Source organism: Anabas testudineus, chromosome 18 (genome assembly GCF_900324465.2).
Source record: "Anabas testudineus chromosome 18, fAnaTes1.2, whole genome shotgun sequence".
NCBI lineage: Eukaryota > Metazoa > Chordata > Actinopteri > Anabantiformes > Anabantidae > Anabas > Anabas testudineus.
The window spans coordinates 21222674-21247285 of NC_046627.1; the positions used below are offsets into that span (position 1 = coordinate 21222674).

The following is a 24612-nucleotide window of genomic DNA, read 5'->3' on the forward strand; positions in this document are numbered from 1 at the left end:
GCCCAAATATAAAGTATCTTGTTTCACTGGTGCTTCAACCACCACCATCAGTGATTATTTCCATGTGGTTTTCTCCATATCATTTTTTTTTTTCTGTTTTGAGCATTGACACAGCCTCATCTAAACAACCACCACATCCTGTACTGATATTAGTATTTTCCTGTGACATCATTATCAGGGATGCATTAGTATTTACTCGATAAAATGTGTTCAAATGGGTCCCAGACGTCCTCAGGAAGTGGTTAAGTTGTAACAAAGCTACTAGAAAAGTGGAAGAAAACAACAAACTGAAGGCCAGACATGAAACCGGGATCTGAGAAACCTGGAGGTACTTCCTGCAAGACTTAGACTTAGAAACCATGATACTGTGTCATGTGAACACCTAATCCTGAATTCTGAACCTTCTCTCTGCTTCATAACGTCGTGGCTGAGATGGTGAGAAACAGACAAACCTGCAGTCCGACAATCAGAAATCTAAATCCTGTTGATTTAAAGTGATACATGAAAAACCAGGTCTTTGGATCATTTTGATTTGTCTGTGATCATTAATGAAAGTGAGTTTAGCTCAGTGCATATCGAAAAATCCTACCAGTGGCTGGACAAAGCTGGATTGAAGGACAGCACAGAGACACTCATCATGGCAGCACAGGAACAAGCTCTATGTATGAGATCAATAGAGGCTGAGGTCTATTATACCAGTGAACCTAACCAACTGGACATAGTAGTGGTGGACAAACAGAGGAAGTAGGAAGTAGTCATATAGTGCAGTCTTAAGAACAGCTAAGATACTGCATAACATGACTTATTGTCTATAATACCACAGTTTTATCTGATTTCATATTTGTTTTATTTAATTCTTTAATATTCTCTCCATCTCTTTTCCTTTGAAACACAGTTCATATTAATAGTAGCTGAGCAGAAAGTGTGAACATGTTTTCACACATTTTCTGTGGTCAAACTAAATACAGACACGTCCGTTTGATAAGTGACGTCTTTTTTACACAGTTGTCTCTTTTCAGTTTTCTCCTGATCCAAAGTGAACAGAGTTCTCAGAAACACAGAGACAGAGTCAGTACTAAATGTGACGATGTGATACTTGCTCTGGATGCTGAAGATATTCTGTGAGTACATGACTTTCTCTGTTTGAATGATACAATTGAAGGAAAATATTAATAAGAAGAGCAGAGAGTCAGGAGTTTGTCCAGTTTCTCAGTTTGGAGGACTGTGGTAACACTCTACTGGACTGTTTAGTTTTCTACATGTACATATATTCACAATCAGTGTATTCAGGCTGAGCTACAATCATGTAGATATGTCAACTATGAGATTAGAAACTTGTGTATATGTAGAGAGATTATGATGAGGTTTCAAATCTCTTATTTTATGTCATTCCATTCATTTGAAAGTGTTTAAAGTGTTTTACCACCAGATAATTGTGTCATGTTATTTATAAGACAAGAAATTGTAGCTGAAAATCCAGATGAGCTTTCTCTAGAACAGTTTACATTAGTTTTTCATTTTGTCAGTTTGATCATTTCTGATGACTCAGCAGGGAACACCTGTGGTGGAAAGTACATAAAGTACAGTAACTCAAGTACTGAACACTGGTACAATATTGGGATACTTGTACTTAAATATAATATTTCTATTTCATGTTCTGTTTCTTTACCAGATTACTGCACTTAATCGTACAAATGTGAAATATCTTCACCTTTTAATTCAGTAGCTTGGTTTCACCAGGGTGAGTCCAGTGAACACATCAGTTCACCAGTTTCTATTTTATTTCCAAAGGTTACATTTCCAGAAAATAAAAATTAATAAATTATGATTTTTCAAATCAAATTCTCAGAAAATAGTAAAATTTGATATTTTTATTAATTTGGTTTCGTTTAAAACGTTAAAGGTTTTTATCATATAACAAATCTAAAGTTTTAATCAATCATTTAACCTTTGTGTCAGATTCAAACTATGACTATGTGTCTGTCTGCAGTGGAGCAGAGGAAGTGTCAGTATGTTAAAGTACACTGTGGTCAAACTCAGAAACACAGACAAGTTGAGAGAAGAATGAAATGTAACTTGTGTTTTCACAGAGTTTCTCTTCATTTGCTGCAGTTTGAAGAATTTCTCCCAGAGTCAGTGTTGGATGTGAGGATGGGACACACTTTTCTCTGTGTGCTGCAGTTTTTCTGTGAGTAAATCACTGATTGATGGAACAAATGAGAGAAAATGTTGTAGTGAGGAGAACAGAGGATCAGAGGTTTGTTCACTTTGAACAGAGCACACTTGTTATCAGGTTGGTTGTTTTGTAGGAAGGATCTTTAGAGGACGACTGTGTTAAATCATCAGATACAGTTTGATGTGATTTTTACCACTGATCATTTGTTACATTTAGTCATTAATGAAAGTCCAGTTGTTTGCTGTGTTTACCTCTTGATGTGCTAAGTTTCAGTCTTTATTTCAGTGCTGAACACAATCTTCTCCTCTGGACATGCTCAAGGTAAATGTTCACTTCTCTTCCTCTTTTTTAATGAATTACCCTTAATCTCTCTTCTCTGAGTAGTTCTTGTCACGATCCTGGTTCCTCTTCCTGTTTCGTGCTGTTATTTTGCTCCACTTCTGGTTTCTTTCAGTTCCCTCTGTCTTCAGCTTTACTTAATCACCCCTCATGCTTTGCACCTGTTCTCTCCTGCTGTTATTCACCTGATCAGCTCCACCTGTTTTGACTCTCTGCTATTTAAACCTCCCTCAGTTTCTATTCATCTGCCTGATTGTCTTGTCGTTTGTTTCAGTTCATTCTCCAGTCAGTCATGCTGTTTTTAACTCAGTCTAGTTTCTTCTTTGTGTGTGTTTTCTGACCATGTTTTGACTTTTCCTCGTATAAGACTGTGTTTTTGACTGCATCTGAGCAGTGATGTTCAGTTCATGTTGCTTTTACGGTTTTACACAGTGTTTTTGGTGTCTAGTTTTGTTAATTACCTTATTGTTAATTACCTATTCTATGTTTTCTTGCTTTGTTCTAAGTGAATAGTTTTATATTTTGTTTTCCCCCTTTTTAAATTACCCTATTTTCCACTTGTCTGGCATTTTAATTGGGTCCAAAAACCTAAACCCTGATAGTTTTAAAAACAAATTCTTTATATTGATAATCATTTAGTCTTGTTTGTTTCTGTTGGTTTTAGATGCTGTTTTGACCCTTGATCCCAACTGGTCCAGTTTTTTTACTGGAGAGTCTGTGACCTTCATATGTGACATGAAGGAAGGAAACGACACTGACTGGGAATACAGATGGAATAAAGATGGTGGAGAAATTGTTCAGCACAATTCACATTACACAATAAAAACTCTGTTTACGTTAAACAATGGTCAATACAAGTGCTCTGGTTTCCACAGGAGCTCAAATCATATAAAAAACAGTAACATCATCTCTTTAACTGTATCAGGTGAGTAATCAATGTTTTATCATCATGACCAGCAGCTTTTATTTTGAAACTCTGTTCATATATTTGAACTAGGTGTGAATATGTACAAGTTAAGTGTGAACCACTGTATTTTAGTTTTTTACTTTTCTCTCAGAATACACGGTGTTAGCTGTTCAAAAACTCAGACACTGTACTTCAACATGACTGTACCATGATGTATGTGCTTTAGTGTACAGTGTCAGATACTGAGGAGAATATCTGAGGAAATACTTTTATAAAAAAAGAGAAAAAGAACCAACCTCTAAATCAACAGATTCATATAATAATTTGCTACCTCCTATGAAATATAGCAAAACTAAAGAAATAAATGCAAGACTGTAGAAAAGTAAAGAATTCAGAGTGACGAGAAAATAGAAAAACACAGAGGTTGTTCTATGTTTTACAGATTGTAAAACCCCTTAAAGAAAAATAGTAAACTGTGGGATTTAGTTAAAAAAATAGAACTGACTGGACCTGAAGGTTCAAATTTATATATTTTATGATTTGTTTTTTTTTTAATTGAAACAGATGAACCCAAAGTCAAACTGACAGCAGGTCCAACAATCATACCAGTAGGAGGCAGAGTGACACTGAGCTGCTCTGTGGACGACTCTGATGGTTGGAAATATGACTGGTTCAGACGAACCTCAAACTCTAAAGAAGCTCATGTTGTTGGTGAAGAAAACAGAGATATCAGAGTCTCACAAGGAGGAATCTACAGGTGCAGAGGAAGAAGAGGAAAACCAGTTTACTACACTGATTACAGTGATGAGGTCACAGTTGGGATGACTGGTGAGTTTAGTTCCTGTGTTTCTAATATTTCAACACATCTGTCAGGACATTTTACACCAATCAAGTTAATTCAGTTAATAAATTAATATTTCTATTTGTGTCTCTCAGTTTCCACTTCTGTCTCTGTGACTCTACAACCTGACTGGTCTCAGATCTTCAGTGGAGAGATGATCACTGTCAGATGTGAGATTCAGGGAGGTGGAGACACTGAGTGGGATTATGAATGGAAAACAACCAGCTCCATCAAACCTTCAAATCAAAATGAATTCAGGATTAGTTCTGCTTCTTCATCCCACAGTGGAAACTACAGGTGTAAAGGCAGAAAGAAAAATGCTCAATATAAAACAACAGAGTGGAGTGATTTCATCAAACTGCCAGTGAACAACAGTAAGTCAAGTTATATGTCATTCAAACTGAAAATGTTAATAATTCATAGAGATTTACACTCATTTATTTGGAAGATGATTTAATCTAAAGTGACAAGTTACAAGTGAGGTACAAAGTCAACAAGAACAAATGTTTCAGTTTTGTTAATAAACATTTAGATTTTCCATATTTAGACCATCTTAAAGTTTCTAATACCTATTACAAGATTATTCAAGTTTAGATAAATTGAATTTAATGTTTCACAGTAGACATAACGTGTTGATACTGAGAAAACCTGTTTCCAACAGATAAACCCCAGTCTGTCCTCAGTGTGTCTCCATCCTGGCTGAGTCCTGGAGCCTCAGTAACTCTGAAGTGTGAGGTTGAACATCCATCTGCAGGATGGAGGTTCTACTGGTATAAGACTGTTCCCAAACTGTCAGACAGACTCTACAGATATGAGCTGCTACCTGGTAGTGACAGTGGCACTGAAGAGGATTCTTACATGGTTCATGGACAGACACACACAGCAGGATATGTGTGTAGAGCTGGAAGAGGAGAACCAGTGTTTTACACTGAACACAGCAAACCAACGTTTGTCTGGTCTGGAGGTCAGTTTGTTTTGGTTTATGGTTGCTGTCAAAAAGAAAATCTTAAGTCATTACCTACTGTAAATTCAGAATTTCTGGTTTGTGACATGCCTTATTAAAACACATTTTTTAATTAAATTTTTATCCTGCTTTGACCTTTGTTTTACACATTGTGTTTCAGATTTTCCTCCATCAGCGTCTCTCACTGTGAGTCCTGACAGAGTTCAACACTTCACCTCTGACTCTGTGTCTCTGAGCTGTGAAGGAAACTCTACTGAGTGGAGAGTGAGGAGGTTTCCTGAGGACAGTTACCTGTCCCTCTGTTCTGACTGGGGGACGATGACTGGATCAACATGTAACATTAGTGGACTGAACAGTTCTGCAGTGTACTGGTGTGAGTCTGGATCAGGAGACTTCAGCAATGCTGTCAACATCACTGTAGAACGTATGTTTCAGTAACTTTTTAAACATTGTTTAACCTCCCATTTTACAATCACAACAAATTATATATAATATACGTGCTGTATAGAGGACACTGAGAAGAATGTGACCAACTCCAGTTTGTCAGCTGACCATGTTCCTCAATGCTCGTCTGTCACTGATCACTTTTTATACCTGCGCGCCAGAAACTGTATGTTTTCGCGTTGCCTGCCCACCCGTTTCCCAATTCTTGTGGAATTTCTTCAAACTTGGCACAACTGTCAACTTGGAATTAGTGATAAACACATACAACTTTTGGGATCAAAGGTCATAGGTCAAGATCACACCATCACCGTTCGACTTCTCCTCTTGTTCTTGCATCTCACACTTGGAAGGAATTTCTTCAAATTTAGCACAACTACCTACTTGGACTCCCTGATAAACAATTTAGATTTTAGTGGGCAAAGGTCAAGGTGACAGTTACCTTATGTCGTGTAAACACGTAGTCCTGTTAATGTGCTTAAGATACGATAACATGTTTTAAAGATGGAACAAATCACAATTTCACCCATAAATTAGGTCTTTAGGTCAGAACCATAACTCAGCTGTCATCCAGAATCCTGTGCATGTCTTTAATCCTCTTCATGTTTATTTTCTTTTAGTGTTTGATAGTTTTTCACAAAAGCAGTGTTGGTACATATTGTAAATATATATTTTTGTAATAGCATGTTGTTGACTCTGTTTAACTATATGCTGTAATTGTAATTTATATCAGGGTACCGTCCTGAGAGATCCTCATTTACTGTCCCGTTTGTCTCTGGGCTGGTTGGTGGAATTTTACTGACTGTTTTCCTGCAGCTGCTGCTGCTGTGTTTCTGCAGAAAGATGAACGGTGAGGTCTTTTCTTATTGATGATTTACTGAAAATCACAGATAAATTCTAAGACAATTAGATCAACACCAAACAAAGTAATAATTATAGTTTTGTTTTTACAGATCCCTGTTTTAACAGGTTGGTTCAACTCTCTCTTATCTTAAACATAATAATTTACATGTTCTTTATTCAGTTTACAGTATTTCCTCTGTTTTTTAGGCTCATTCAGTCACTGAACACTGATGAAGGCTCTGCTACACATCAAACTGTCAACCAGAATGAAACTCAAGTTTACTCCTCTCTTCTCCACGGTCAGACTCATCTTCACATCTGTCTAACACTTTGTTTTTATAAGATAAGTTTTGAAAGTAACTAGTTTGAATTTCTTTTGATTTTAACTTAAATGCAGGTGATGTTTGTGTCTATGAATCCATCAAAGGCTCTGGAAACACTGGAGATGGTAAAGTATAATCTTAATGTAGAGCTGTCATCAATTATATGATTATAACTGAATGTGACATTATTCCAAGTAAACCATCTAATAAATACTCTAATACCACAGTTTTGATAGAAGGTGAAGGTTCTGACAAGATGAGTAAGTACAAAAAATATTAAACATGTAATGATGTATAATAATAATATGTTTAGTACTGAGTTTGAAACTATGATCATCTTAACAGGGACATGTGATGATACAGAGGAGATCTCTGATTACAGTAATGTGAATACAGACGAGGCAACAGGTACAAACACTGTCTCTACAGCTACTTGGTTATTACTGTTCTAATTACATTTAAAGTAAAAACAACATGTGGCTCAGTGCCGTCACATAAGGAATGACAATGGTGTTTCGTCTTCTCGTTGTCTTCTCCCTTGTACGTTGTGGAAGTGCTCGGTGGTGAGAATAAAAAAATAAATAAATAAATAAATAATAATAATAATAAGTGCTCGGTGGTGAGAATAAAAAAAAACAACTTATAAATACATCCAACAAGTAAGCACTGCCTGTTCTATGTACTCTACTGCTACTGTAGAGTTACTAAAAAACAGTGGCAGGCTGTTTTCTGTAAGGTTGTTGTAGGTTCTGTTTGGGACTGGGTCCCTGAAACTCAAGAAGTTTTGTCAAGCCCAAATTTTAACCACAGAATTCAAGGACCGGTTTACACAAATCAGGATTTTTTAAATAAATGAGTGCACGTCTAACATGCACCAGAGAGTCATATGTGTACAATGTGCCCATATGCAGTTTTGGATGGCAGGGATTTCAGTAGATGGAGAATCAGTATTTTTTGACTGGTTCATGTGAGAGTAAGTTCAAAATAACTATGTATTAATATAGTTTTCATCAGAATAAAATTTCTTATCTTTTGGTTAACAGTCCAAAGAGAAGAAGAGAGAGCAGGATGGAAGCAGCAGAAAGAGAGAGAGCAAGAACTAGGTGAGAAAGTGGTCAGGTAGTGAAGACTGCAGTGATAATGACAAGGTACAGTGCAGAATTTTTCAGTGCTTGTTAGGTTTCGCTTGTTTCACATTTGTGCCCGTGCAGCACCCTCTACCTAGCAACTTTGGGTGTAAAGGTATCTTAATCTACTGTTTGCAGAAGACTTCATGAACAAAAGTACAGAGACTAGTAGACCAGGGAATCCAGATAGGCAGGTGCTGTTGAGCTGCCCACTCTGTAGGCATAGGTCAGGGATTTGAATCTGATGCCGGCAGCTGTAGTTTGGCTCTGATCTTTCCAATGTTAAGAAGGGCAAGTCTGCTTGTTACAGAGGAGCTGTGGTTGGTAAAGCTCAGTTGATCATCAATGATCACCCCAGGTTTCTGGCAGACTTAATGGGGACATTCATTGACATTCATTGAAGACCCAGTGTTGATGCTGATATGTTGTGTTGTATTGGAGGTCTGGCTGGCAAAATGAGAACTTTTGTCTTGGATGTTTAGTTGAAGATGCCTTTCTCTCATCCAAGCAGAGATTTTTGGAAAGGACAGATAGAGCTGTGTCGTCAACATAGCAATGATAGGAGCCATGTGATTAAAGAATGGGACCTACAGATGTAGTATAGAGTAGTAATGTAGAGGACCAAAAACTGAACCCTGTGGCCTGCCAGGGGACAGGCAGTGAGAGTTAAAAACTTGCCCCTGCCAAGATACCTTAAAGGTTCATCCAGACAAGCAAGGTCATAGCTGTACCAGTCTTCCCAAATTTAGAGACAAGAGAATCTGGAGATTCACAGTGTCAGAGGTCAAAAGCTACAGATAGATCAAGTAAGATTAGGACAGAAGACTGAGCTGCAGCTTTTGCAGTCCATAGGGATTCCACAACCTTCAGTGCAGTTTGTGTGGTGTGAAATAATTAAAATATTTTTATAAGGTAAAATATTATGCATCTATAGACAAATATTAACTTAGTAATTGTTATCCTGGAAAATTAGCAATTTAGTTTATTTATATAGCACCAGGGCAGCACTGTGGTGTGGTGTAGTGGCACTGTTGCCAAGCAGCAAGTAGGTCTTGGGTGCCTTTTTATGTGGAGTTTGCATGTTCTCCTGGTGTCTGCGTGGCTTCTCTCACATCCAAAGACATGCATTTTAGGGTTAAATCGTGACACTAAATTGAATGGAATGAAGTGTGAAGTGTGAATGGTTGTCTGCCTCTGTATGCCTGCCGTGTGATGGGCTGGCAACATTTCCAGGGTGTACCCTACCTCTTGCCTGAAGACTTACATAGGCTCTAGCAGCTTCAGGGGCCATTCACTACTTTGCTTTCACAGATGCAGATGAATATGTGAATATGTGAATATGTGGTCAATAGCACATAAGGCAGTTATATAAAGGATAATTTAATAGGTTCTATAACACCTTCATAAACTAAATGACTAAACCCACCTGAGATATTAAACAAAAATACATAATAATCTGGGTATTCACTAATGATGCATAAAATGAGTTATAAAAAGGATTGTACATAGTTCCAAATTGGCAAAAACTACTTCACCCATATTTGTCATATTTATTTTGACAGCAGTATTTTTTATTATGAAATATATACTCCCCAATCTCTTATTAAAAATATGGAAACAATTAATATTACTACAAAGAAGCACTAATTGACTTTGAGATTAATGATAACATCAGTGACTTCATTGTTGTTGGTAGAGCAGTTGTCCACAAACTCCTGGCTCAATGTCAAGGTGTCCTTGGACAAGACACCAAAACCCCACAGAAGTGACATCGTGTACTGCAGCTGTCCAAACAACAATTTCCCCAAAGTGATCAATAAAGTATGTTACTATGATTGTTTTAAATGAAGCACACAAATTTAAAGGAGAATGTGTAGTGCTGTCTATGAACTTAGTCTCTTTTCCACCTCAACACTTTGGTTGTCAGTCTCCTCAGTTTTCAGGACACACTGAAGAATCAGTTATGCAAATGAGTGAGCTGTGATCTGTGCAACGTGTCTATATATTTCTCCACTGCTTTACGTCTAAGTACACGTTATAATTATTGACATTTTTTGTTTCATACAGATGTATAAGGAGGAGTTCAGCAAAACAAGGATACATGGACAGCAACATAAAAATGTTTAACTTAGTTAACATTTAGAAAACTATTGTGTCCATCCAAGTTATCCTAACATCAGTATCTGTACAGGTTGACAGCAGATTATGTGAAAGAGCAGATTTCACAGAGACTAAGCCATATGCTGTATGGGGTTTTAATAGTTTTTTTTTTACACTTGTTTATTGTGGTTTTGTTTTCTGTTTTTTATTATATAGGAATGGGTCCTGGGGGAAAGGATATGGTTATTATAAATACGACTGGCTTTTATTTTGGAAGTTTGTATGTGTTAAAATCCCATAAAAAAATAGTAAACAAAAAAAAAAAAAAAAAAGATTAGGAAAGATTTACATGATCTGAATTCACCACCCTGTAAGACCTCTCATTTATGTTCATTTACATTTTGTGTTTAAATTAGTTTTATTGGATTTTGATGTTTTACTATGTTTCTAATATAGTCACTGATATACATGTATGTAGACAGTTTGCCTAACAGTAAAGAGGAAATATGAAATATGTTTTTGTCATTTATGAAATTACTGTATATTCTCAGTTCTCAAGTTCCACATCTGTTCAATTGATATAAAGTTCTGGCTGTTAGACCTTGATTGTGCTTCTGTTTACTGCTCATCTAGACTGTAGATACATGACACACAGAGCAGAGACCTTTAGTCTGGCACCATGATATCGTGAATGACAGATTTTTATTTGATTGATAGATACTTTATTAATCTCTGAGGGGAATTCTGGTGTTGCAGTACCTGTTACATAGAAAAACACTGAAACATACACACTTAGAAGAAAGTACAGAATATTACAGAATAATACACTGTGTAGAAGTCATCTAAAAAGAATTATTGTCATTTTACATTTATAATTGACGATAAATGTGAAATAATAATAAAACGGATTGTTTGAGCAGAGCTCTCTACTGTCACAATAGAGTCACTGAACAGAGTGATACCTGTTTGCAGAAATGACTTCCTGTACCGTTCCTTATCACAGCTGGTGAAGCTGGAGAAGTCTATGACTAAAGCTGCAGGTTGTGGAGAGGACATGAAACAACATTCACGTTCAAACACAAGGGGGCAGCATTTACACAAACTGATTTTTTTTATGTACACTATAACTATATTAATATGTGATTCTTTGATTAGTTTTTATTTCATATATTTTCATTTGCTAAGCACAACTCAACTCAACATTTCCTAGTATAGTGTAGAGTAGAAGTATATGAGTATGTTTTTTTAATTCAGATCATGACACCAACAAACAAGCTAACAGCATGTTTGATGAGTTTCCTGTGTTTAGTTTTTGCTTCATCCTGTCCTGTATTTTCTTTCCTGTCATTAGTCTTATTCAATGCCGCATTGCCACCATGTGTCACAATTATAGTTTAGTAACAATCAGTGACAAAACTAACTGAAGGATGAAACAGGTGAGTATGGACTAAGACAGAGTGAGTTGGGAAGGATCACAGTTTATATTTTTATTCTCAGTTTTGTGTCTTTGTTCTCTGTTACATGGATTGTTTAGGATTTGTTGCTGTAATGTTGATAATAAATGTGTGTGTACCAGAAACTGCTCCTGTGATTTTACTTAACCTGAAAAGATCCTTGACTGGCAGAGTTAAGAGTAAAAGTACTTAATTCCATAAAACCATTTTGTAAAAATGTCATTGTTTGTCTCTTTGTGTGTAAGACTGACAATTATTGTCACCTGCACAAATAAAGGTCTGTTATGTTTTATTCTTAATTCCAGCTGCTGCAAAATAAAGTTGTCTTTTTACAACAGCAGGAAATTCTGGTCACGTTTCAACTTGTAACTCTAATGATGAAAACTGACATCATGTGTTTTAGATTTATGCTGTGAAGGTTCAAGTGTATTTAAACAGTTCCTGTGTCAGTTCTCATTTGTTGCTGCTTTGTCTAAGAAGTAACACCTGTACTATGTACCACTTCCTGAGTATCGAAGGACATTAGTCCTACGCCACAGTTTGATGTAACAAAGGAACAGTGTAAAACTTTGTTCCTTGTTTAATGTCACTTCTTGAACTGTTGCTGCTGCAGGTAAGACAAGGTTCATACATTAAGTATTAAAATTCTGTAATGTGGTTTGTAAATATTTGAGTTTACATTTGAATTTTAACACAGCCTGCGGTTTAATCTGATGAAGCTATGTCTGGTCTGTATGTGAACATGTTTTATTGTTTAACTAACTACATTTTCAGTTAATTATTGGATATTTATCAAAGGCAACTTACAAGTTAGATAGAGTACAAGCAAGTAGCTCTGATAAAGCTGCAGTATTAAGTCTGTGTTTGTGGCTTTCGACCTTCTGCCTCAGCCTGCACAGTCGGTTTTTCAAGTTGATCCTGTGAATTATTCTCCTGAACAGTAGTCTGACTATTTGCTTTGGATTTGGACTTTCTTACCTAAGTGTCAGAAACTAACTCGTTTGCCATTGGCATCCTGTTCGCTTCACAGATGAGACAAGGCTCACATGTGACAGGAAATGTGATGAAGGTAAAAGGATCTTGAGACACCATGTTGTAACATCATCATATTATAAAGGTTTGGTGTTGAGTCACTGACCTTGACTGACTTATGCTTCTTTCTTGCTTGTTTGTGTCTTGTTAAGGCAACAGTCAGGTTTGCAACTGTAACCTATGATGAAGTGATTGTATTACTGCACAGCACAAAGCACAGTCTTCAACTTTCTGGACTCTTACCCTGAGCTCACTGCTATGGTGACTCACTACCTCCATCACATGGACAATTAGGTGCAATATTTTAAATTCACAATTTTCTTTGTAATTAGATTTTTGTTTTTATCTTTATTATTTTTGAACAGTGTTTAATTACTTTTTATTCTTAGACTAGATGTTTTTTCTTTGACTATTGACTTTTTACTTGACTTCAAGAGAGAGTTGCAGAAGATTTCTATATGTCTGGACTGTTTTTGTATTAATGGCATAAAGAAATTTAGCATTTTGAATCTTGATGGTCTGGAGAAACATATTCTTGTAGGATCATACAGTCCTCCATGTCATATCCAGTAGTACACTGACTGCTGTGAGGTACCAGGATGAAATCTTTGGATCAACTGTCTGACCTTACACAGGTGCAGGACAATGTCTAGACTCACGTGGTTGGAGTGTGCACGCTCTTCTTGGATGACAAAGGCACTGATGCCGCTGACCGGCCCTCATGTTTCCCTGAGCTAAATTCAAATGAGCACCTTTGGGACTTTATGTATCAGTGCATCTGATTTCACCAAGTTCCACCACAGGCTGTCCAGGAGCTCACTGTGCCCTGATGTATCACAGATAGGAGTGTGGACCCAAAAGCACAATCTGAAGCAGGCTGGAGAGTGAGTGTTATTTATTCAGCCGGCAGTATATATAAACAAAGACCATAGATGAGTACAGACAGAAATGGCAGAAAACAGAATGTGCAGAAACAGTGACACCATGTGTTTGCTGACCTGACCATTGTTTTGCTTTTTGTTCTGAACTAATTAAACAAAGAACATAACAAACATTTTTAGCTCGAACAACAACATCTGATGTGTGATTTTAGTTGTTTCTTTTATTTTTGGAACATTGCATTCAACATAGAGAAGATAGAGGAAAGTCCTTTTTAAATATAAATAAATATAAATATATATATACATCTTTTCAAGTTGATAATACTTTGTATCTCTTTATGTAGTGATTCCAAAACAAACACAAATGTGATCACACACTTTGAGTGCATCACAATTACAATTCATATATTTGTACACAAACTAGAACCAGGAGGCAAGTTAAGAATCTATGATGTTGCACTTTGATTTTAAACATATGCTTTTATCCAGTTTGAATATTTAGTGACGTAAATGAGCAGAGGACACCTCAGATTCAGCTACACTCAGATTGACATGATCAGATTTTGCTTATCCAGCAAAGCTAGTCCTTATAAAATAGTATGAGCCTTTTCCTACAATGTCTTTACTGAAAATAAAATGAGGAAATAGACTATTTTAATCCAGATGACATGTTTCACAGTTTCATATTTCACATTAAGTAATAAATGTATTTAAACATTGTGTTAAATGCTATGTTATCTATTTACTGTATGTGTACACTTGACTCGATTTATGCTGTGATATAAATATTATGATGACTTTCTCTTTCAACATGATTTCTATGTTAAAAGAGGAACTAGAAAAAAAGTAAAACATGTTACTTGGCTTTACGGTAAAAAAAACATACAGCTACAGTTTATTTATTGCTGTTTCTTTAATTTGGTTTCCTCTTTATGCTTTTATTTTTGAAACCACTGTAGCTTCATGAGCATCATTTTTGTGAAGGCCACATAAATTACACACAATGATGGAAGAGAATGATTCATCACGACTCCAAAGATCCATGTTTTATGTAATGCTACAAAGTTTAGCAGAAAATTTAGTTCTTCTTGTGTCTTTCTGAGAACTGCACAGATTAAAACTTGCGAAAATAGATTTAATAAAATAGTCATTGACTAAATATCCACTGAGTAAATGTGCTGTGTTTGTATCACTGAGTCTTGAACACTGTGAACTTTCTACCTTTGTTCTCTGAATCATTTTCTCTCTACATAATAACAACTTTGGTTTAACAACCACTTTAAAACTGCACATAAGTAGGAAGATTATGTGATGTTCATATATATAGTTTGAAAGTTCAGGTGAAACAGTATGACTGTTATTAAGTTGATATTTGTAAGTAGCAGTTACAAAACTTTGATTTAGAGACAATATAACACATTTGTGCAGTGGACAGGAAGTGTAAACGTGTCAGCAATGTGCTGTGGTCAAAGTCGTGGTCGTTGTCTGGGTTTAGTGTAAAAAGGAAGGAAGAACAGACAGGCTATACTTTATTCTGATGTTATATTTATGTGAGATGTCACTTCTCTCTTTGCTATTTCTCTTTTTTCTGTTATTTCTCAGCAGCAGAGCAGCAGAGTGACAGTGTCAGTGCTGGATGTGAAGATGAAGAACACTTTGTTCTGTGTCCTGTTGTTATTCTGTGAGTACATCAGTGACTTTCTTATGATATGTCTTTAAAGAGGAAAATGTTTTCATGTTTTCTTTAATTAACATGATAGTTATGTTGACATCATGTTGGTTGCTGGTTTGGTTTCATTCAGAGTGACTGTGTTAAATCCAATAATGACGTACATTAAATTACAGTCACCTACATTTTAAATTTACTAATTTTATTAGTTTTATTAAAAATTGTGTTTCTGAATTCTTTACCAACAAACAGTATATTATTTCAAAAATGTGTTCATTAATTAAAGATTATAAATAGATCAATTCATATATTATACATCAATTAACTTACATAGGACAGTACGGTGGTGTGGTGTTTAGCATCATTGTCTCACAGCAATAAGGACCTGGGTTCAAATCCATGGGTCGAAGAAGTTCAGTTTTCTGTCTGAAGTTTGCATGTTCAGGCCATCTAGTGTTTATTTTATTTATTTTGTATTTTTGATCTTATTCTTATTTGCTAGATCTTGGGATATAAGTGTTTTGGTGTCAAAGGCAGATGACACACAATGATGGCAGGCTTTTATTGTGAAGGAAAGGATATGCATTTACATTTAAATTTAGTAATTTAGCAGACGCTTTTATCCAAAGCGACTTACAAGTAGGGTAAAATGGCAGTGCGAGCGTGAGTAGGTCTTGCCTAAGGACCCCTACTGGTGGTAGTTGACACATGGGAGACAGTGATGTTACCACTACACTAACCAGCCGCATATGCAAAAAGCTGATTTTAAAACAAACTTATTGCATCAGACATTTCTCCTTTTTTATTTCTGACAACACATATTCATCATATTCCTTTTCAAGAACATTAGACATTACAGGATATACATGCTCCCACAGATACATTTATATTACACAATTAACACATAAGCAACATTATGATTATTAAACAGTGAATGTTTGTTAGATGACTTTCAATGGTTTTGTCTTTGTCTTTTTTGGTTATTTGCACTTGGGAAGCATGTAAATATGTGGTCGAACCCTGTCTAGTAAAAGGGAAGGAAACACAGACCAGATATATTCAGAACAAGAAGTTAGAAAAAATCTTCTTTTTATTTATTAAATATAATCTCTGTTTTTTCTTCAAATGCTGCAGTTTAAAGTTTTCTCTTTCCACTAAGAAGACTCAGACACAGAGAGTCAGTGTTGGATGTGAGGATGGGACACACTTTTCTCTGTGTGCTGCAGTTTTTCTGTGAGTAAATCACTGATTGATGGAACAAATGAGAGAAAATGTTGTAGTGAGGAGAACAGAGGATCAGAGGTTTGTTCACTTTGAACAGAGCACACTTGTTATCAGCTTGGTTGTTTTGTAGGAAGGATCTTTAGAGGACGACTGTGTTAAATCATCAGATATGATTTTACGTTGTTTAGAGCAACAAATGATTTATTACATTTAATACATGAATGTTATCAATCCTCAGTTTCTATTGATTGAAGCCTGATTGTTTGCTGTGGTGTCTGTTAATTTGCTGTTTCTCTTTATTTTAGTGCTGAACACACTTTTCCTCTGTGGAGATGCTCAAGTTAAATACACAAGTTTCTTCTTTAAAGCTGCAATGATATAATTTCAGGCTCCTTCAAACCAAAACAAACCACAGCTTCACTCCTCACCGCTCTCATCCTGTTTCTGTTACTACGTCACTCACCACGTCTCTACGACCAGTTTCACAGTAAAACTACCATTAGCTGTTAGCTGATGGTGCCTTTGTCCAGAAGCAACATTAGCTGCTTTCAGACAAACAGTGAACCCTGAGAGGATCTAGACATGACATGAGTGAGCTACATGAGGTACAAGTGAGCCCCTGTAACTATAAAGTCCAGGTAATCTGGAGTGGGATTCATATCACCGGTCCCACATGTGACACAGGTGTTGCTGCCCCGTTTCCCCATGGGAAAATGAGTCCTGCCGGATTCTCCTGACATGAAGTTTAGCTACGATATCAAGTGACAAATATGAAGGGTTTTTCGATCAAAATGAGATTTTTGCCTCTCAAAATGAAGTGGCGAAGCAGCTTTGAAGCCTTTATTGCCTCATTAGAGAGCTAGACGCTACGTTTGTGCAGAGCTGGTTGGTGTGTGGGAACAACCTGTCGCAATAAATCCATATTTCCAGAAGGACCCCTGGTTTGTCTGTTAAATGCAGCTTTCTTTTTCTGTGAAGTCGTAGGCTTTTCTTCTGTTTCCTCACTGGCTCTTTTACCCTGCACAAAGAAACTTTCCAAAGACGTTTGTTTTTTGTTCATTTTGCCAGCTTGGGGGTTTCAATTTAGTGTTAATGCATGATGTGTTACCGGCTGGAGAATCAGAGAATCAATGAGAATCAGCTTTTATTGACCAAGTTGCACAGGACAAATAAAGAATTGGATGTATTCTGACTTCGTCTTTTTGAGCACTCTGGTGGCATGAAACATTAATTATTTACATATTTAATTACAATTATTTACATAATATACATCACATTATGTCACATGGGGTTATTGCACTGAGTCCTTGTTTTATGGGGTTGGAGAGTTCAGCTCAGACACAGTTTGGGGGAAGAAGCTGACTCTGTGTCTGGTGGTTCTGGTGGCTATAGCTCTGTGGCGCCTGCCAGAGGGGAGGAGCTTGCACAGTTTGTGTGCAGGGTGTGTGGGGTCAGCAGTGATACTGACAGCCTGTTTTCTGAGTCTGGACCGGTACAGGTGTTGGATGGAAGGAAGCTCAGTCCCAATGATCTTCTCTGCTGACCGGATCACCCGCTGCAGTCTGTGCCTGTCCTGCTTGGTGGCTGAACCAAACCACACAGTGATGGAGGTGCAGAGGACAGACTGGATGATGGCAGTACAGAACTTGAAAAGTCTGAAGAACATAAAGTCCACCGTCATCTCCACAGTCTTGAGCGTGTTGAGCTCCAGCTGGTTCTGACTGCACCACTGGACCAGCTGCTCCACCTCCTGCCTGTATGAGGACTCATCACTGTCCCGGATCAGTCCAATAACAGTCATGTCGTCTGCATACTTCATGAGACGGGTTCACAGACGGGTTCCCTGGTGCAGTGATTAGTGTACAGGGAGAAGAGCAGTGGAGAGAGAGGACACCCCTGCTGATGGTGCAGGTGCCAGATGTGATGTTGCCCAGCCGCACCTTCTGCCTCCTGTCAGTTAGGAAGCTCCTGATCCACTGACACGTAGAAGCAGGTACGGTGAGCTGGGTCAGTTTATGGTAGAGTATTCCAGGGGTGATCGTGTTGAAGGCTGAACTGAAGTCTACAAACAGGATCCTGACGTGTCAGGGAGGTCCAGGTGCTGCAGGATGAAGTGGAGTCCTAGGTTAACAGGAGCAGCCCCTTTAAGAAGGGGGATGTAGGTAATGTGACCGAGGCAGGTTGACATGGATCAAGAGTGAGTCATAGACAGATGTGAAGGAGAGAATCTGGTAATTTTCCAAAATAAAACATTGTTCAGCTCAGATAATAACTAAAACGGAAATAATGTAAGTTATGTGTTCTTTCTGTGCGGCCGGCTATCAATTGACCCAGGCGTTGGGGACCACTGTTCTAATGTACTTAAATGAGAATATACAAATAATTCTTTATTTTGTTAATTGTTTAATGTTTTAGATGCTGTTTTGACCCTTGAGCCCAACTGGTCCAGTTTTTTTACTGGAGAGTCTGTGACCTTCATGTGTGACATGAAGGAAGGAAAAGACACTGACTGGGAATATAAAATCAACAAGGACGGTCGAGAGTTTGTTCCGTACAATTCAAGTTACACAATAGAAACTCTTTCTACAGTCTCCAGTGGTCAATACCAGTGCTCTGGTCACCACAAAAGCTCAAATGATACTACAACCAGTAACATCACCTCTTTAACTGTTTTAGGTGAGTCATCACTGATTTATCACCTTTATTGTATTTACAATCTGATTCATACAGCATGTTTGAATTCATTGTGTAAATTTGTACAAGAGAAATATGTAAAGAATATATAAGAAGATAGATACTCATTGAAAAATTATACCTAGTTATATTTGGTTCCATGAATAAAACTGACTGGACTTCAAAAAATACACAGACTTAACATAACAACATATTTGTTATTTCATGTTACGGGTAATTGTAAATAATTTCTATCTGAATAATTTACATGTTTTGTGATTTTCTATCAACAGATAAACCCAACATCAAACTGACAGCAGGTCCAACAATCATACCAGTAGGAGGCAGAGTGAACCTGAGCTGCTCTGTGGACGACTCTGATGGTTGGAAATATGACTGGTTCAGACGAACCTCAAACTCTAATGAAGCTCAGGTTGATGGTAAAGAAAACAGAGATATCAGAGTCTCACAAGGAGGAATCTACAGGTGCATAGGAAGAAGAGGAAAACCAGTTTACTACACTGATTACAGTGATGAGGTCACTGTTGAGATAACTGGTGAGTTTGATTATTACATTTAGAAAATGTATTTATCTGTTATTACTATTGTGGAGTCTCTGTGACACAAAACTGGTCTCAGATCTTTAGTGGAGAGAAGATCAGATATTTTGATTAGATCTTTTGACGTGCACCTCACTTGTACGTGGTTTTGGATAAAAGCATCTGCCAAATGACTAAATATAAATTTAAATGTAAGATCACTGTCAGATGTGAGATCCAGGGAGGTGGAGACACTGAGTGGGATTATGAATGGAAAACACCTCAGTCAACTTCACATCAGACACATGTTAATTACTGGACTCTCAGTGTTTCTGAGTCCAGCAGTGGAAACTACATGTGTAGGGGCAGAAACACAAGAGTAGAAACTATTTCACTGATCAGTACGTCTGCTACAGTCAGACACAGGAGTGAGGGAATAAGTGAAGGGAAGATGACAAACACTACTACATTCTCCAAAAAACACATTTCATGTTCCTGTCTACTCTGTTTTTGAGGATATTTGTAAGAACCCAATACACACTCAGGGATTTAAGAGCAGGAGCCAACAGGATAGGCAGTGTTGAATGAGATTTCTTAACAGTAATCAAAGCAAAATGCAAAACAAATACAAATAAAGAGCAGACAGACAGAGGAAACAAGCAACAGAAAACACTCGGTGCTGAAGGCAGGAGGAAAAACTAGTAAAGCAAAACAAAAAGCGCTCACTAGAAAAAGGTAGGAGAACACAGAACAACGATAAACGCTCACTATCTATGAGGGAATAATAAATGATAAGAAAACAAAATACTCACTACAGAAGGTAGGAGGAACAGACAAACCAAAAAAGAAAACCTAACTGACTAAAAACTAGACTAACTCAAATCTAACGAACTGCGAGACTAACAGACAAGAGAAAGAGCTAGAGGTCTGGGAAACAAACGAACTGGGAACAACAGACATGAGGGAGATTATAAACAGGAGTAAAGGGATGATGATGATGAAGAGCAGGTGTGTTGACCGGTGCAAGCTGAGGAATTAGAAACCAAGACCGGAGACAGACTGAGGAACGACTCTGCTGGCAGTGAGGAGAACTGCAGGGACACATACAGACATGAGATGAAAGAACACAAAGACACAGAAACAAATATAAAAAGCTAATGAAGAGAAAGAATATAATATTTGATATGATATTAAATCTATAAAGACATTTGTAATAACTGTATTAGTTTTACTAAACTGATCCGTTTCTCAGTCTCTTATATAATAAAGTAGCATCAATCTGTTTTCATCTTAAATCCTCTTCTAACTATTTGTGTGTTTCATTTTTCACTGTGAACTAAACAGCAAATAAACCTCGAGCCTCACTCACAGCAGACAGTAAAGTCATAACAGCAGGAGGAGGAGGCAGAGTGAGACTGAGCTGCTCTGTGGACGAGTCTAACAGCTGGAAATACGACTGGTTCAAACGTGAATCAGAGTCTTCAGCAGCTCAGATCATAAAAGATAAAGGACCAGACACTATGAGTATTTCAGATGGAGGCATGTATCACTGTAGAGGAGGAAGAGGAAACCCAGTTTACTACACAGAGAACAGTACTGCAGTCACTGTTTGGAAAAGAGGTGAAGATGTTTGGTTTTTAAAAATATAATAACATTCATCCATCACCATCTCAGTATGACTCAAAAAGTAAAGGTTATTATATTTGTGTTTTTATTCTTACTGTGTTTCATGGATAAAAGTTTCCAACAAGGCTGTTGTGAAAATGCAGAACGACTGGTCTCAGATATTCAGAGGAGAGACGATAACTCTGACATGTGAGATCCAGGATGGTGGAGACACTGAGTGGGAATATCTATGGACAACAAGCAACTCAGAAACTTCTCCAAAACAAAGGGAACGTTGGATTTTCACAGCTTCTGCTTCCAGTCGAGGAAACTACTGGTGTCAGGGTAAAGTGAAGATGGACTTTTATTTCCCAACAGAATGGAGTGATCCCCTCAGACTGACAGTGACAGGTGAGTCTTATTTACAGTGTTAAGGTTGTAAATATTCAACAACTCATAAAAGACTTGAGGAATTGGTCTGCCTTTTAGGACTGATCAGTACGTCTGCTACAGTCAGACACAGGAGTGAGGGAATAAGTGAAGGGAAGATGACAAACACTACTACATTCTCCAAAAAACACATTTCATGTTCCTGTCTACTCTGTTTTTGAGGATATTTGTAAGAACCCAATACACACTCAGGGATTTAAGAGCAGGAGCCAACAGGATAGGCAGTGTTGAATGAGATTTCTTAACAGTAATCAAAGCAAAATGCAAAACAAATACAAATAAAGAGCAGACAGACAGAGGAAACAAGCAACAGAAAACACTCAGTGCTGAAGGCAGGAGGAAAAACTAGTAAAGCAAAACAAAAAGCGCTCACTAGAAAAAGGTAGGAGAACACAGAACAACGATAAAAGCTCACTGTCTGTGAGGGAATAATAAATGATAAGAAAACAAAACACTCACTACAGAAGGTAGGAGGAACAGGCAATCAATAAGAAAACAAAATACTTACTACTAATCGTAGAAGGAAGAGACAAACTAAGAAAGAAAACCTAACTGACTAAAGACTGGACTAACTCAAACCTAACGAACTGCGAGACTAAATAACAGACAAGAGAAAGAGCTAGAGGTCTGGGAAACAAACGAACTGTAAACAACAGACATGAGGGAGATTATAAACAGGAGAGAAGGGATAATGATGATGAGCAGGTGTGTTGACCGGTGCAAGCTGAGGAATTAGAAACTAAGACCGGAGACAGACTGAGGAACGACTCTGCTGGCAGTGAGGAGAACTGCAGGGACACATACAGACATGAGATGAAAGAACACAAAAAATAAAAGATAACCAAGAGAAAGAAGAAAAAACCAAATTCTGATAATATTTGATATGATATTAAATCTATAAAGACATTTGTAATAACTGTATTAGTTTTACTAAACTGATCCGTTTCTCAGTCTCTTATATAATAAAGTAGCATCAATCTGTTTTCATCTTAAATCCTCTTCTAACTATTTGTGTGTTTCATTTTTTATTGTGAACTAAACAGCAAATAAACCTCGAGCCTCACTCACAGCAAACAGTAGAGTCATAACAGCAGGAGGAGGAGGCAGAGTGAGACTGAGCTGCTCTGTGGACGAGTCTAACAGCTGGAAATACGACTGGTTCAAACGTGAATCAGAGTCTTCAGCAGCTCAGATCATAAAAGATAAAGGACCAGACACTATGAGTATTTCAGATGGAGGCATGTATCACTGTAGAGGAGGAAGAGGAAACCCAGTTTACTACACAGAGAACAGTGCTGCAGTCACTGTTTGGAAAAGAGGTGAATGATGTTTGGTTTTTAAAAATATAATAACATTCATCCATCACCATCTCAGTATGACTCAAAAAGTAAAGGTTATTATATTTGTGTTTTTATTCTTACTGTGTTTCATGGATAAAAGTTTCCAACAAGGCTGTTGTGAAAATGCAGAACGACTGGTCTCAGATATTCAGAGGAGAGACGATAACTCTGACATGTGAGATCCAGGATGGTGGAGACAATGAGTGGGAATATGAATGGAAAACAGGCAGCTCAGAAACTTCTCCAAAACAAAGGGAACGTTGGATTTTCACAGCTTCTGCTTCCAGTCGAGGAAACTACTGGTGTCAGGGTAAAGTGAAGATGGACTTTTATTCCTCAACAGAATGGAGTGATCCCCTCAGACTGACAGTGACAGGTGAGTCTTATTTACAGTGTTAAGGTTGTAAATATTCAACAACTCATAAAAGACTTCAGGAATTAGTCTGCCCCTCAGGACAGATCAGTAAAGTCACATTTCAAAGAGAGTGTTACATTTGAAATATACCTGATTAAACAATTCTTAAAGAGGAAATATCAAAATGCAGATTACAAGTTAGCTGTGGTATAATTAAAGTTACAATATCTAGTTTGTAGTGCATTGTTCTCATTTTTAACAACATCTATTAACTCTTTTTAAAATTTTATTATTTGTTTTAATCTGAACAGAATCTAAACCACAGTCCAAACTGAGAGCTGACAGGACAGAAGTTCCAGTAGGGGGCAGTGTGACTCTGAGCTGCTCTGTGAATCCATCATCTGGTTGGAAATATTACTGGTACAGAGGAGATCAATCCTCTGAACTCCTGATCAGACATGATGATGTTTTCAAGTCAAATGGACAAATCAGTGTCTCACAGGAAGGACAGTACTGGTGCAGAGGAGGAAGAGGAGAACCAGTTTACTACTCCCAGTACAGCCAGTCAGTAAGAATTAACACACTGGGTGAGTTTGACAAGAAGATTTAAAACTCACAATGTAGAATAGAAATCTGTCTGAATACAATTTAACATCTTTGTTGTTCTTGTAAATTGTTGAACAGTAACAGTCTCAAACAGGGTGGTTGTGACTCTGCATCCCAACTGGTCTGAGATCTACCATGGAGAGATGATCACTGTCAGATGTGAGATTCAGGGAGGAGACACTGAGTGGGAATATGAATGGAAAACAACCAGCTCCATCAAATCTTCAAATCAAAATGAATTCAGGATTAGTTCTGCTTCTTCATCCCACAGTGGAAACTACAGGTGTAAAGGAAGAAAGAAAAATGCTCAATATAAAACAACAGAGTGGAGTGATTTCATCAAACTGACAGTGAACAACAGTAAGTCAAGTTATATGTCATTCAAACTGAAAATGGAAATAATTAATAGAGATTTACACTCATTTATTTGGAAGATGATTATACTAAAGTGACAAGTTACAAGTGAGGTACAAAGTCAACAAGAACAAATGTTTCAGTTTTGTTAATATACATTTAGATTTTCCATAGTTAGACCATCTTAAAGTTTCTAATACCTATTACAAGATTATTCAAGTTTAGATAAATTGAATTTAATGTTGCACAGTAGATATAACGTGTTGATACTGAGAAAACCTGTTTCCAACAGATAAACCCCAGTCTGTCCTCACTGTGTCTCCATCCTGGCTGAGTCCTGGAGCCTCAGTAACTCTGAAGTGTGAGGTT

General features: G+C 37.3%; 1 protein-coding gene and 3 long non-coding RNA genes across 5 annotated transcripts in view; all 4 read left to right on the forward strand.

Moving 5' to 3' along the window:
• Positions 1-19493, forward strand: part of LOC117153017 (neural cell adhesion molecule 2-like) — a gene marked incomplete at its 3' end in the record, with an annotated part of 33085 nt that extends 13592 nt beyond the window's left edge. Inside the window, exon 6 of the mRNA XM_033326562.1 lies at positions 19288-19493. Coding sequence (XP_033182453.1) covers positions 19288-19493 — 206 coding nt within the window. The remainder of the gene's footprint in view (positions 1-19287) is intronic.
• Positions 1107-2121, forward strand: LOC113157433. The gene is made up of 3 exons (XR_003298477.1): positions 1107-1121; positions 1673-1741; positions 2091-2121. It is a non-coding gene; the product is annotated as an uncharacterized LOC113157433 (long non-coding RNA).
• Positions 12049-16931, forward strand: LOC113157425. Of its 2 annotated transcripts, none has more exons than XR_003298469.2 (3): positions 12049-12128; positions 15034-15109; positions 16627-16931. It is a non-coding gene; the product is annotated as an uncharacterized LOC113157425 (long non-coding RNA). The 2 variants fall into 2 exon arrangements; XR_004463422.1 differs by lacking the exon at positions 16627-16931 and adding an exon at positions 16232-16324.
• On the forward strand, positions 12533-13430 carry LOC117153023. The gene is made up of 3 exons (XR_004463423.1): positions 12533-12584; positions 12700-12841; positions 13183-13430. It is a non-coding gene; the product is annotated as an uncharacterized LOC117153023 (long non-coding RNA).
• Positions 19494-24612: the final 5119 nt, after the last annotated feature.